The following is a 14,593-nucleotide window of genomic DNA, read 5'->3' on the forward strand; positions in this document are numbered from 1 at the left end:
TTAGTGTGGAAGATATGAGCTCCTGTACTGGTCAACATCTTTGAGCCATTACTTTGAATGCATGGAGAGAAATTATAAAGCTACCTCTACACTTTATCCACAGCAGCACACGACTTTGAGACATGACGATAATGCCAACGTTAGTAAGTTTCAAGCTTAGCATTTTTCTCTTAGTATGAGGAGGGAAGGGAGGAAATTATTTCACTATAATTTTGCTTCATTAGCATCACCTACAATGATAATTTGTAGGTCCCTTAAGAAGGTATTCATCATTCTTCACGACATGTTCTGGCCGCTGTTTAGAGAGACGCCGGTCTCTCATAAATAGCCTTCTAACTGACTAAATGAAGAGAATCCCCGCCAATGTAACTAGGTGCACTGGTAATACTGAAAACGGTGATATATCCATTCAGAACAACAAGCAGACACGACGGCTGGAAGAGGCAAATGTGCATAAAGCGCTAAGGTAATAAAGTGGGAGATATTCGAATACTAAATTGGAAACGGTTGTTTGAAGTATGAGAATGGCCTTAGCTGCTTGTATTATGATACCACATTACAAAGATTTTGATGTTGAACTTTTAGATTACAGGAGTAGCAAAATGCTGACAAATATTATGAGTATTATTGACAGAACAGGAAATTATTGCGTGCACCAACAAGTGATATTTCGTTTCATCAAGCTGATGAAGATGAGCGGTGATCGTGAAATACTTGCAGAACATTAACTTGGAAGAAGATCGAGGAGATAAAATAATCCGTATATAACCCATTTGAGAATTTTGGGAAGAGGTACGCACATTCAAAACAGGAATTCGGTATTGAAGTTAGTGAAAGAAGAAACCCAGCAATTTGACGTGATAAGCCGAATAAGTCACCTGCTGTCTTTTCTTAGCACCAAACAGAGGTAGTTCTGAAGAGAGGATAGACAGTTGTTCTAGTTGGAGGTTTTACGGCACAATGGCAGCTAAAGGCAATTATGCAGAGGATAGACAAAACCACTTTTTTAAAACCATTTTTATGTGGAGTTAATATTCCACAACAGGTTTCTAATCAGGAAACCCACTGGCCCATGCAGCATGCTATGAATTATCAACAGCTTGGAAAATTTTTAAGTAGTAAAAAGAATCAGAATTTTAAAGACACCAAAAGATCAGAGAAAAATTTTTAAAAAGTTATTTGATGTGCGTAGGCAGCGAGCTTTGTGGATTCACAGAGTAGTAAACGAAGTACCATAACGGTTCATAGTATATGGAATGAACGATATTAGGAAACCAATGAAAGGGGAATTTTAGGATGTTCATTTGAATATTTAAAAGAATCCTACTTAATTCATTAGACGGGTTCACTTGAGGATTTCGCTATTGGTGCGTTTATCTTCTGTGAGGCGTTACAGTGAAGGAAGGTGCAAACAAATTTCTTATTGAATAGCAAAAGCAGGATTTCCCTTAATTTCATCCAACCCATGTTGATAACGCTAAGACAGTCACTAGATCCGGTCTCAACGGATGCACTTCCAATTCTGCTGTATTCGTTCTTAATAGAGCACAGAAGACGCTTTACAATCTTTCTACATTTTAAGAGTGAGCCATTTATACTATTTACGAAGGGAGAACAAGGAAATGCGTTATTTTCCTCGGACAGGAAGACAGTAAGTCCCACAAGAATAGCCTCTATTTTGCGATCTACATAAATAAAATAATTTAATTTCACAGTAAGCCACCTTTGAGATATTTGATACGAACTATGGAGAAGGCCTTTGATTATACTTCTTCGTTCCAGATAGAGGAGCAGACCGATTGACCTTTGATCTCATGGTCTGATCGAGAGGCAAAAATTATCTTTGTCCATAAGGCTGTTTTTCTCACATCTTAAAGTATGGTACACTTCTGATCTTGACGACTGAAATCAGGATCAGAATTCATCTTTGAAACGCTAGATTTCCTTCTTAAACCAAGACCTGGGAGGTTGCTGAGTGAACTAAGCCTTCGACTAAGGCGACGTGAAGTTCGTTGAGAAGGATCTGGAGTGGGTTGTTCCATGGCACGAGCTTGCTGCAGTAGTTCTAAAAAGAGCGCACTGACATTCAGATTGTACTTGGCACTGGTCTCAATGTATTTGCAATTGTTCATCTCAGATGACGCCTTCATGGCCATCTCATTGCTGACCTGTCTTTCCTTCTTCAAGTCCGACTTGTTCCCGACCAAGATTATAGGGACATGGGATCCTAAAGGAAAAGAGAGAAAACAAAATTTTTATTTCATATATTTATACATAACTAGTTAAGTTATGTTTTTTTTTTTATCATTAGCGTGGCAGATGGGTTAGACAAATGTTCTGAAAGTAGTCCCCGTGTATAGATTCTGAGGTGGTTTGAGAAAATTAAACTTTGTGATACTCCAGCTGTTCTTGGCTAATGAAGAGTAAATAAACTCAATTTAAAAATACTTTAAATTACTCTGTATTTTACTGCTTGATTTCAAAAATTTTCTATCTTGGTTAAACCAGAGCACTGAAGTTTTTCTTCACGTGCAGCAGCTGGCCAAGCAGACACCTCTTTGTGCGCAATGCGGGCTTGAAACCACGAAGGGAGGACTTTGTATCTACACATTACCATGCAGACGAAGCCTAAAATAACGCTTACAAAGAAAAACTAAATAATAATAATAATATATATATACACTGTATAAATAAAAGGCAGGCAATATTCTCATTCATCTGAAACAAAACTATGGGCATACATATCTCTAACCAACTTTGATTGTACAAGTAATCGAAGATGTTTGAAACTTTACTAAACTCTATAGGCATTGCTAATAGAATCGCTCAGTCAACCTCATGATCTAATTACAGGGGCCCAGTTTCAGGTTATATTTGAAGTTAATACCCACTAAAACTTTCTTTTTTTTTTTTTTTTTTTTTAATTAGATCTCTAATGCTTTCGATTCCCGCGTTGTGTGACAACTTGCTGTTTCTGTATGCTGAATTTCGGTGCAATTATAAACGCGTCTTTATTCTTTTCTTAAAATCTAATTCTCAAACTTTCTTTTGCATGTCGTGTTCCGCTTCTTAACCATATTCACGGTTGTTGTTGCGTGTATAGCAGAACGTTAATTAGCTGCAATATACGCTCTGCTCGTAAGCGCAACATATATTCTGGGTTAGTAGGGCACTGAGTCACCACAACGAGACTAATAATTGTGACCATGAACTCCATATTGTTTTTTTTTTTTTTTTTTGTTTCCCATTGTAAGCTGACGCCGAAAGAGAATATTTCCCCTCCCTTCCCCGCTGTCTTGTATTCGTAGACAAGACAATCAATTATCAGAATTCATAGTAAACCATATATGCAGAATGACGAAAGGAGGCTTAAATAAAACTTTTCCTAATGGCGTCAGTTGTTCATAACAGCAGAAAGAGGTCAACAGAAACAAAAAGTAATCCATTAAGTTTTAACAACAAGCTTTTGCGTGTTTGTTTAATACAAAGAAAGTGAAGATGATCTGAAAGGAAAAATCTTTTAGTATAAAAGCACTGCTACAATAATTAATAGTTTGTTTAATTTTATTTTTCTCGTAGAAATATGTAGAACCTTTTTTTAACACTATAATTACATACCAAATACACGTTGCTCTGGAAAAAGTGGTTCAAGTTTGTTTTTTAAATCCCTTTCTCATTATGATAACTGTAATAGCAATCTTAATATGACAGAAGCGAATTGGAAGAGTTTTAGTATGATGTGAATAATATGAAATATTGCTTCAAGTCTAACATATTGTCTGGGGGTTTGTATGAAGCCGGGGGGGGGGTCGCCAACTGTCCTCAGTGATGTAAGCCATTATATCGTTGCTTAACGAAATGAAAGGAGCGATGTTTCCGCAGCGCCATCTGCTGGATGTGATCAGAATTCATTGTAACATTCCATTTTATTAGGGGGTCAACTATTAGCAAATGTGTGTGCGCGGGAGGGGGAGGATTTATACAAATGCAAAAATGTAATTCAATTTCTTGTAAATGAACTAAGTATTGTTTTTTTTCTTAAACAATAATAAGCAAAATACTAGGACTACATTATGTGAAAAAAGTAAATAAAAAGGGCCCTTGAATGCACCCGTTTAAAGCACTAAAAATTTAAACAACACGTTTAAAATAAATGCATTAATATAATAACGGAAAAGTAATTTAACTGAAACGCATAACCTAATGCTGGTACTTAATCAGCTAAGTATCGGTAGCTTAAAGAGCAGTGATCTGAATGTGCGGCAATGCGTGGACAGTAATTATGAGCTCAATATCCAAACGCTGTTTAAAAATTAACACATTCAGTAATAAGGGATTTAATTTGCACGCACTTTAACTCTCTCCAAAATTTGTAAGTTTATTATGGAGACAGATTTAGGCGCAGCTTTCCCGTTATTACCTAGAAATTTAAAAATACATATAATTTACAATATTAAAATTATAATTGCTTTTCGTGTTATTAAATGATTCATGATTAATATTATAAGATGCAAGCCAAACGACTTCTCCTTCCCCGCTCCCCCCAGTGCGTTTTATACATTAGAAATATTACACAGTACAGTATATATAACTGGACACATTAAAATAGACTGCAATTCGAAATTAACTGCCGATCGAAAGCGGAGAAAGCTGTAACAAAATTAACGAGTACGCTTCATTTCAAAACTCGAGGGTTGTTCAAATAGTAGTGACAACTTTGCCGTTCATAGGCTCGTAAGCAGGAATCACGGAGCATAAAACAATACAGACGTCTGTATAGTAGAGGCATTTTCGGAAGAGAAAAGTTGAAAGAGCGTGCTGCAGGTGCCCTGAGCTAAACAACAGCGCTCAGAGATCAGCTTTTCGATTGAAGTCGTCCTTGCGTGGGAACGAAAGGAATAGTTTCGTAGCTTTCCGGCATGGCGCAATGATACGTCATACTTTGGCTGATACAGTAGTTGCGATGGGCAAGAAAACAACAGCAATGCTGATCATCAAAAATTCCTGTAGATAGAGTTAATCATCGTTCACGACAATGCGGGGTGGTGACAAAGGGAAATCCTTGAGCACTCACCCTCCCTATTCTCGAACGTGCGTCCTTGTGATTCTAATTTGTTCCAACAAGATGTCTTGTGTTGTGCAATGCTTTCGACAAATTCAAGACATACCTGCGTGCAACAGATCATCCTCTCTTTCTTTAATTAAACCAAGCCCCGTGTTGCCACTACGTTTTGCACAATCTTCGTATACTTATCGTTCAAAAAATTTCATTGAAGATCACAAACTGTTAAGTAATTTATTGTTACAACTAATTTTTACTTCAGAAAAGTGAATTTGTTTTCATCCATTTTTTATATCTGTTACCCCAACTGGACATTATCTAGATGTTCTGGGGGCAGAAACGTTTCAAGTCAGCTGGCAGCTAATGCCAGGGAAGAGAGCCTAAAAAACTTCAAGGGTTGTGGTTAGGGTTGTTAAATATACAAGAACAGTAAGTCTTAATTGTTTATACAGCAATGTTAGAAATGTTGTCAATAAAATGAGCGAATTAGAACTGCTGGTTAAAACAAGTAACGCGGACATAATAGGGCTTACGGAGACGTGGTGCCACCCGGAAATTGGGGATGATGAGTTTCAGTATGGCTTATATAATGTATTTAGGAAGGATAGGTGGGGTAATGCTTCTTATCAGAAGCAGCCTGAGTGCGACGATAGCTTTCCCGGATTCAGACGTTTCACGTGCTAGTATAGAATCTGTATGGTGTGAGATGGTTGGAAACAAAGGTATAATGCGAGTAGGAGTAATCTACAGACCAGGTGATTATTGTGACAAAAGCTTCTACATGCAAATGGAATGGGCAAGTAAGCGTCAATGTCTTATTATGGGTGATTTCAATTTGCCTCTAATTGATTGGAGTAAATGGGAAGGAAACTCGACATGGGGAACAAAATTTTTAAATCAACTAGATGACTGTTATTTGTATCAACATGTCAGGGAAAGTACTGGAGAAAAGAATATCCTAGACCTCATCATCACCCATGAATCTGATGACATAACAGGACTGACAATAGAGCAACCAGTAGCAGGAAGTGATCACAGAGTTCAACAGTGGATGACGAAGAGAGAGGTAGCAGCAGTAAAAGGCAAAGGAATGGGTTTTAATTTCAGAAAAGGAAATTACGATGCCTTAAGGTACTACATGGCCTCTATTAACTGGGTAGATATCGTGCAGAAAATGAATACAATTGAACTGTGGTACGCTTTTAAAACAATAATCACAGATGCCTTGAATGCGTATATTCCATTAAAAAAATTACTCCACGAGAAGGGTTCCAAGTTGGATGAATAGTAAAGTTGCCACATTACTTGAGCAGAAAAAGGTGGCATGGAAAGGTTACAGAGCAATAACAAGTACTGAAGCCTATAACAGCTACAAGGTGATGTGTAATAGAGCCACAGAAAAGGTTCGACAGGCAAAGGAAGTTTATGAGAAATCACTAACAAACAGAGCAAAGAGGGGAGGGGGGGGGAGATAAAGAATTCTTCACATATTAAATGCCAAAAAGAGCAGGACAAACCAGATCGGACCTTTACGTAAGGGAAAGGGGATAGTATTAAACACACCAGCTGCCGTTGCAGATGAACTCAACAGTTATTTTGCATCGATATCTACAAATGAAAAACCTTTTGTGGCAATGGGAAATTGTGGGAGCGAAGTTAAAAAATATGTAATTAATGATATTGAAATTTCGCAAGATTATTTAATGAAAAAAAAAAAAACTTTCGAGCCTACAGGCCAGTAAGGCTCCTGGAGTTGCTGGAATAAACCCTATAATATTAAAGGTTGTTGTTGTTATTTGATTTTTAGGAGCATTAGCAACTAAGGCCATATTGCTTCGGGATATGCGGTGGTCATTCTCTGACCTTTCCGCAACCTCCATATTTGGTGGTGACGGGCTCGAACACCGGTCTAATCAAGAAGCGTATGCTACGCACTGCTGCTCCTTCCCACCTGGCTACGGAGACGCCTAATATTAAGGGAGGTGGTAAGTGAGTGCATTGAACCATTGAGACTAATTATGTCTAGACTCTGGGGGAATTCCCTTCGATTGGAAAAGTGCCAATGCATCTCCCACACATAAGGGTGGTTTCTAAGAGTGAAGTGGGAAATTATCCACCTGTCAGTCTGACTTCATTGGTAGGGAAAATCATGGAGGCAATGATCAAAGCTAGAATTCAGGATCATTTGGATAGAATTGAAATTTTCGAGGATATTCAACATGGTTTTGTAAAGGGAAAATCATGTTTACGAAATCTGGTTCCTGGCTACGGAGGCGCCCGAAAGGGACTTGGGTGTTACGATACGGTCAGACATGAAATTCTCTGAGCATTATAAACAGGTTGCAAGGAAGGCCCATGGTGTCCTATCGATGATCTCTCGAACTTTACAAGTTGAGATAGGGACGTGGTAATCCTATTATATAAGGCTTTTGTTAGACCACACTTGGAATACTGTGTTCAAATATGGAGACAGCACCCAAAGAAAGACATCGAGCTTCTTGAAAGGGTGCAAAGACCGGTAACTCGCCTGAGGAGATCGGCAAAAGAGCGTCCTTATGAAGAAAGACTTCGAATATAAATGATGCTAGAACTAGGGGACATAAATTCAAGTTACGGGGGGGAAATGTTTAGATTGGACTGAATACTAATAGTCGATAAGCTAGAAGACTATGCAAAAAGTAAAAATATGCAAGATTCAAAATCTTACAGAATTAAAAAAAAATAAAAAGTTTGTTTTTATTAATTAAGAAATAGGAGTTCTTGTTGCTAGTGAATAAGAAAGTAATATCGTCTGAGTTCAATAATAACAATTTTTCAGCATGGAATATAAATTTAATGAGTAGTAAGTAATAAAAGCAGAGCCATTAGCCATCAACTTCCGTTATAAGCAGGGAAACTAATGTAAAGGAGCAGGGGTCCAAACAACAACAACAAGCAAATTAAGGTTTATGCAGGGTCGAAATAGTAGGGACAGTTTACTTCAAACAGTCGCAAACAGAAAGTGGGTTCTTAAAGAGCACACAAGTTTCCAAAGATAGATGCTGTGGTCACTAATGTCATTTTTTGTGGTTTTGGAACACTATGGAGACAAGCCGTTATATGAGAGGAGAAGAGTTGTTTTCTGGATGTTCGGCAAACATCAAAGGGCACACCGTATGGGAGAAAATCTGGTAAAATTGTAAAAGTGGGTGTATGGTAACACGTGCTACTGGGCAGGCTGAGTACAGGCCTTCTAACAAATCAAATGAGAAGAATTCGTAAATGAATATAGGATTGGAAGGAGTCACTGAGAATAGTGAAACAGTGAGCGTGGCGAAATCGGGAGTAAGATGAAGGAAAAAGGCAGTGAAAGGATTGGAAGAGGGACACTAAGTTGAGATTTTGGTGGTGTGAGTGAAAATGGTTTAGTCGATCAGAGTTGAGCAAGTGCTGACCAGTTTAAGATGGTATAGTCAGTCAGTGTCAGTAAGTTGAGTAGTTGTAGTATAAATTAGTGTTGGAGAGAAGAAAGGGGATCAAGTTAAGATGTAGCAGTTAGTCAATCCGTCAGCCAGTAGCAGACACAGTTTTGTTTCAGTAATCGGAGTTTTCAGAGTTTTTTACAGAGTTCAGTAAAGAGCAGAAGGCAACTAAAATAGCTGAGAAAGCAGAATACGGCGAAGTTAGCTCATTGTAGGATAAACAAGATGTCTGATGCCCAGGAGATAATGGAGCTGAAGCTGATAGAATCCGGAGCCGGACCGAAGGGAGAACAAACGTGCTGACCAGATGAAATGAATCGTTTTTTTTTTTAGGAGCAAAGGTACTCGAAACCCAAGAAGCAAACCCGAAAACTCCTGTCGAACTCTCCAAGGTTTGTGAGATGCGTTCCAGATGGAATTGACTTGCTGTGTGCTGTTCAGTGCGAGAAAAATGAAGGACATGCCGCAGAGCTCTCGAGATAACTAAGTGGCTAGTTACATAAGTATTCTCATACACACCAAGGACTGTAGGAACCCCGAAATTTAAATAGCAGGACTTTTAAAAGATACTGTGTATAAGAATTACTCAGTTGTAAGGATAGGTTATTTTAGGATATGTGCTGAAGGACATTAGCCAGGGCAAGTTAATAGATATATAAATCATTTTGGAAGGGAATACATATACATAAAATATTTGAAGTAATTGATGCCTTGTTTATAATTGCTTGATAGACTACAATTAAATATGTTTTGGAAGGGAATTAGAAGTGAGTGATTCCTGTTAATAATCATTGTGATAAGTAAATGAATAAGTATTGAATTATGTAAGAAATAATAGAAAGAGGATTGATATTTTGTTGTTAATGGTTTTAATTGATGCATGATCAATATATGTAGGAAATAATAGAAAGGGATCGATTTTTTGTTATTGTTGGTTTTGAATGATGCAGGATTGAATATATACAGAAAGGAATTGAATGGTATTGGTATTGTTATTAATGATTTTAACTGATGCACGATTAAGATATATATATATATATATATAAGAAGATGAGACTAGATCATGTTGTCATATGTTTGGGTTTAATCATTTTGGTTTTGATGTATTCGTGTAAATATGTACAATAAACTGAATTTTATATATAACCTTCGTGTGTTTTTTTGTTGTTCTGAGTACCAACCGAAGGGAATTAAATACACCTAAAAGCTTTTCCCCTTGAACCTAGAATTTTCTGTGAAGTTAATAGTCAGATGCGCAAGTGGGGAGTTATTTTAAAAGGGGAACTAATCACAAGGAGATAGATAAAATATATGTAATAAATAAGCTTCAAAAAATCCCCACCCTCACAGATAATTATTTAGAAAACTATACGGTTTTACATGATTTCAGCTGGAATAAAATTATTAAATAGTTATTACTGTACATATTATTTTAAGCGATTCCTCGGGTGGGTTAAAATCTGATAAGTTTTCAAGTTGATATCTTACACGATTGGCTGAGTCAATGATGGAGATGAGGTTTGCTTCATGAGAGTGAATGTCCCAGTTCCAGAGGCTCTAAGATGGCAGGGTTTTTACTCTGTTCTTCACACTTACATTATTAGGCGTTACCAAAGAACTTATGGGCGATGCTTAGAATGCAAAATGAAGATGCTATTCATCCAACTCATCATCTAACGCTTGACAGCGAGGAATTTATTTTTATATGAAGGAAGGGCAGAGGACCAGATTGGGAAAGCGAAAAGCGAGATCGTTTGCAGACATTACAAAATTTACGTGGCGACTTATCTACATGCCTAGTAGCCACATCAGCTATTGCTGCGTTCCATGTTATTAAAAAAAAAAATAATAAAAAAATAAATAAAAATAAAAAGTACCCATGTGAAAGGATGACTTACCAAAACACGTAGCGTCGAAAGATTGGGTGATCTAAATCCAGTCTTTCCATAACCAGTTTGGTTAATTGTTTAGAACTTGAAGTAGTTAAGGACATGAGGTATTAATCGATCTCATTTCTATGTTTATAAATTGTGCATATTTTACGATCAGTTTGTGTTTGTTTGTGTAAGGAAAACTCGTTTTTTGGGGCCAACTGGTGCCCCACGCCCGAGAATCTCCAACTCCATACGAAAAATGTCCATAAAAAGGTTAAAGACTTTCGTGGCGTAAGTTAATAAAGAATAAAATGAAGCTCAAGAGCCGCTTTAATTAGAGATTGGTTAGGTTGGTTATTTTGGTTTTTAGGAGCATTAGCAACTTTAATTAGAGAAAACTGACGAGTAATAATATTGAAGCACAATGATACCAGTCTCGACACAGAACGTATTAATCATATCATACTAATGACCTCCAATGTTGCTTTGAGAAGAAACACTATTAGATGGTACTTTCCTGATTCCCTTTGAGAACCGTTAATGTTCAACTCGGAGACATCAGCCATGAAAACTACCATTTGACGTCTTGATCAGGGATGGAAAAAATCTGCCAGTTCACTACTTTAAAATGGGAATATGGGTTGAATTGTTTAGATTAAGCAGCTAAGGTCATTAGATATCAATATATCGTGTATAAAGATAGGGACTGCGAGCTATCTATCCATTCCGTATTCCAAACTTTTTAGCTCAAAATTCGAGAGTCTGGTGGAAACAATGGAACCATTCAATGCCCAAATTACAGAAAACTGTTGTCACTCTTCCACTTGTATGATAGCAGGCCAATACAATGACCAATCCAAGTTCTCCTGAGGATTCCAGTGAGGTTTAATCCATTACAACCATATACTATAACATAAATGCGAGCATACGCACTGATCAACAGGCTCATGATTAAAAATGGAAGGTCTACGTTTCTGAAAGCAGCGTAATTATGGCTTTTAAAACTTCCGGTTGGCTCGACACAAGTTTTGTTCTTTCACCCTTATGAAGTTGCTAGTATAATTTCATTTGCCGCTTAATTTTTAGACGTAGTTATATTTAGAAAGAGATTATTCAAAGTAAAACATACCGCGTATCTTAGCAATAAGTTCCCAAAGCTGGACAGCTTCGTGAAAAGACTGAAGGCTGTCGACAGAAAACACAAGCACAAATCCTCGTCCGGAACGTATACTCAGTTCTCTCATAGCGGGAAAATGGTGGGATCCGGCAGTGTCTAGAATCTCAACGGTGTGAAAGATGCCATCTGAAAATGAAAAGATCTTCTTAATAAGCGTATCTAGCTGAAAAATTGTATACTGATATACAATAAGTTAAATGATTCAGCATTAGGTTTACACGAACAAGAAGCAATGAATGGTTGATATGAGGAACATTATTCATAAATAAACAAATATATTACTGAAATGCTCTTAACTGTCATAATAATTAATAAATTATTATGATAGTTAAGGACATTTCGGTAATATATTTGTTTTTAAAATAGATACTTTTTTTCTGTTTATACTCTGTAAAAACCACCAAGATAGAGAATACAAGAACATCACCGTATTTAGCAGTCATATAATATAAATCACGGTCGCCTCAAACACGTGCTAGTTGTACTTAATCCGGGGTATAATCATTTGGCTACCGCGGCCTTCTAGCTAGAAAGGGCTAGCATAACTATAACAACCAATATAGAATGTTAGACTCAGATATGACAGAGTTACAGAGAACTATTTAATTACAAACCTATCTAACAATTTTTATTTTCTTACTATACAGACTGTACATATCGAAGAACTTATTTGGAAAACAGTATTAGGATTACTCAGTTCTCAAAATGTCGGTATTATCACCAATAAATTCGAGAATTTCTCCGAATTTAGTAGTTGAGCCGACAAAATTTTCAGCGTTCCTCGTATGAAGAGATATTTCGGCAGCTGTACTTGCTGAAATAATTTCAGCCATCTGCCAAAGAAAGCAAATAACTTGAAATACAATTCATCTAATAAAACAGAAGCGTTAAGTTTCCTCTGCCAGATGTTTACCGGGAAATATTTGGATTAATGTGTTTGACACATTAATCCAAATATCTCCACATACCGCGTTTATTTTTTTTTAACAAAAATTTAGTTATTTGATACGTAAAGATCCTTTACGCTGAGTGCACTTCGCGATTAAATTCATTATATAGAGTTGTGTGTTAAATGATTCTGCGTGTTCAGCGAGATGACATGTCCAGAGTCAGGGCTGCTTGTTGTCTCTTTCACTACAGTAACATTCGGAGTCTCGTTAATGTCACACAGCCAACTACTTACGAGTATCTGCTGCTGATTCACGGTGGCTGCTCTGACATGGAACCATACATTGAACTGCCACTACCAGTAGCTTTATCTCTCGAGGAACCCAAACATCTCCACTGTTCGGTGGTTTACTATTTCCTTACTGCACAGAACACGACAAAGCAATCTATAAAACAGGACGTATCGTGTAATCCTAACCGTTTAATTTCTCTTACGAGAAAATTTCTCCACGCGTCTTGCTCCTTGCCCTGTGATCACTCAAGACGATAATCTTCAGTTTCTTAAAGCCAGTGAAGGTCGATATTCGTTCTCACTGTTTCGCAGTATTTATATCTACAATTACAGTATAGACAGCGTTGCTTTTATTTATATTTAACTGTTTCTTATAAGTATTTCGCGTGTTCAATCAAACGGTTTTACTCTAGTGTCAATATTTTGATGGCATTATGTTTCTGACACATTTATGTAAGTTATCTCCACATGCGTTCTGCTATCCACGTTCGTGAATATTATATAGGTCAACCATATCATTGGTGGCACCAAGTTTTGCAGTGCATAAAAAACTATTTTTAAATGTCTATGGGTGATCAAGGTAAGTTTGTGGGCACCTCATTTCTGATTTGGTAGTCGCGGGTCAACATTTGCAAACGTCTACCTTTTATGCTATACTTCAAATACGGACAGAGTCGACGAACAATCATGACGATCGGTGCTTTAGTACGGTGGATATATCAAAGTTTAAAAAGCCCGGGGATAGAAAAACTGTAGTGTATCCCAACATATCTTTTACTATTGCTACGATGCCACAAAATGAAGACCTGCCATTTTGCTATCAACTTTCCAGAGAAGGATCATTAGAAATGAATGATAAATTTGGTGACCAGGACAAGTGGGATTAAATCTTAGAAGCCTGTTCAAGCAAAGAGCCACATTTCCCTAATCAGAAAGAATTGGATGATTTTTAGAAGGAACTGACATCTTGTTCAAATGTTCTGGATTCCAGCTGCGAGATTTCCACATATAGACATCTTGACTGTCGCAGAATCTCTATGCTATTGTTTCATTTCATTGGCCCTTATGAATAACTTGGTATTAATCATAATCCAGAAGAGTGGAAGATTGGTATTAGTTGCTTTACAGTGCGAATGGTACATCTATTCCTGTAGTTAGTATTAAAGAAGACTACGAAAGTGTGAAGTACATGTTATAGAAGCCCAAGCACGACAACTATAAATGGTCTGTCTGTGGTGATTTCAAGATTCCTGGGTTCACTTAAGTTCTCTTAATTTATTTGCCTTTGGGATAAAAAAATCAGCACTATGGGAGAATTGAATGGTCTGTGCCAGTATTAAGAATTTGTTGATGTCAATACTTGCATTATCCGCTGTGTACAGTAATAATCCACACGGGCCCCACCAGTTCGTATAGCCGATGAAGTGAAGCTGCATGTACTAGTAGTTTATATATCTTTATTACATTCAGTGAATAGTTACATGGATGCCCATAACAACAACAATGCTAGGGGTTTAACATAAAATGTTAAACCCCTAGCATTGTTCATCCGTGCATCCTTTGCATGCAAAATAATCAAAATAATATTTTAAATGTATTTTATGCCGATAGATATTATTGATTTAAGTGAAATCACGATTTCCAAAGTTTTATTATTTTATGACTTGATATCGAATGCTAAAGATCTTCGAAAGAATTCTTTAAGCTGTTTGACTTTTTTTAAGAAAGAATTTCCCACTCAGATAACGACGCCTGACTTGGAGTTCGAATGGTTCAGGATTGTTTCCAGCTATGAAAAGGGACTCATGTTTGCAAGCTACAATCAACCAGGTCAGAAAT

The 14,593-nt window shown here is 37.1% G+C and overlaps 1 protein-coding gene across 1 annotated transcript in view; it reads right to left on the reverse strand.

Moving 5' to 3' along the window:
• Window positions 1-1,190: 1,190 nt before the first annotated feature.
• Window positions 1,191-14,593, reverse strand: part of LOC150089311 (ras-related protein Rap-1b-like) — a 116,893-nt gene continuing 103,490 nt past the window's right edge. Inside the window, exons 2-3 of the mRNA XM_090368488.1 lie at window positions 11,527-11,700; window positions 1,191-2,227 (exon numbers count right to left, since the gene is read on the reverse strand). Coding sequence (XP_090224614.1) covers window positions 1,872-2,227; window positions 11,527-11,700 — 530 coding nt within the window. The 3' untranslated portion in view covers window positions 1,191-1,871. The remainder of the gene's footprint in view (window positions 2,228-11,526; window positions 11,701-14,593) is intronic.

Source organism: Mastigoproctus giganteus, chromosome 2 (assembly GCF_048544385.1).
Source record: "Mastigoproctus giganteus isolate SK-2022 chromosome 2, ASM4854438v1, whole genome shotgun sequence".
Lineage (NCBI taxonomy): Eukaryota > Metazoa > Arthropoda > Arachnida > Uropygi > Thelyphonidae > Mastigoproctus > Mastigoproctus giganteus.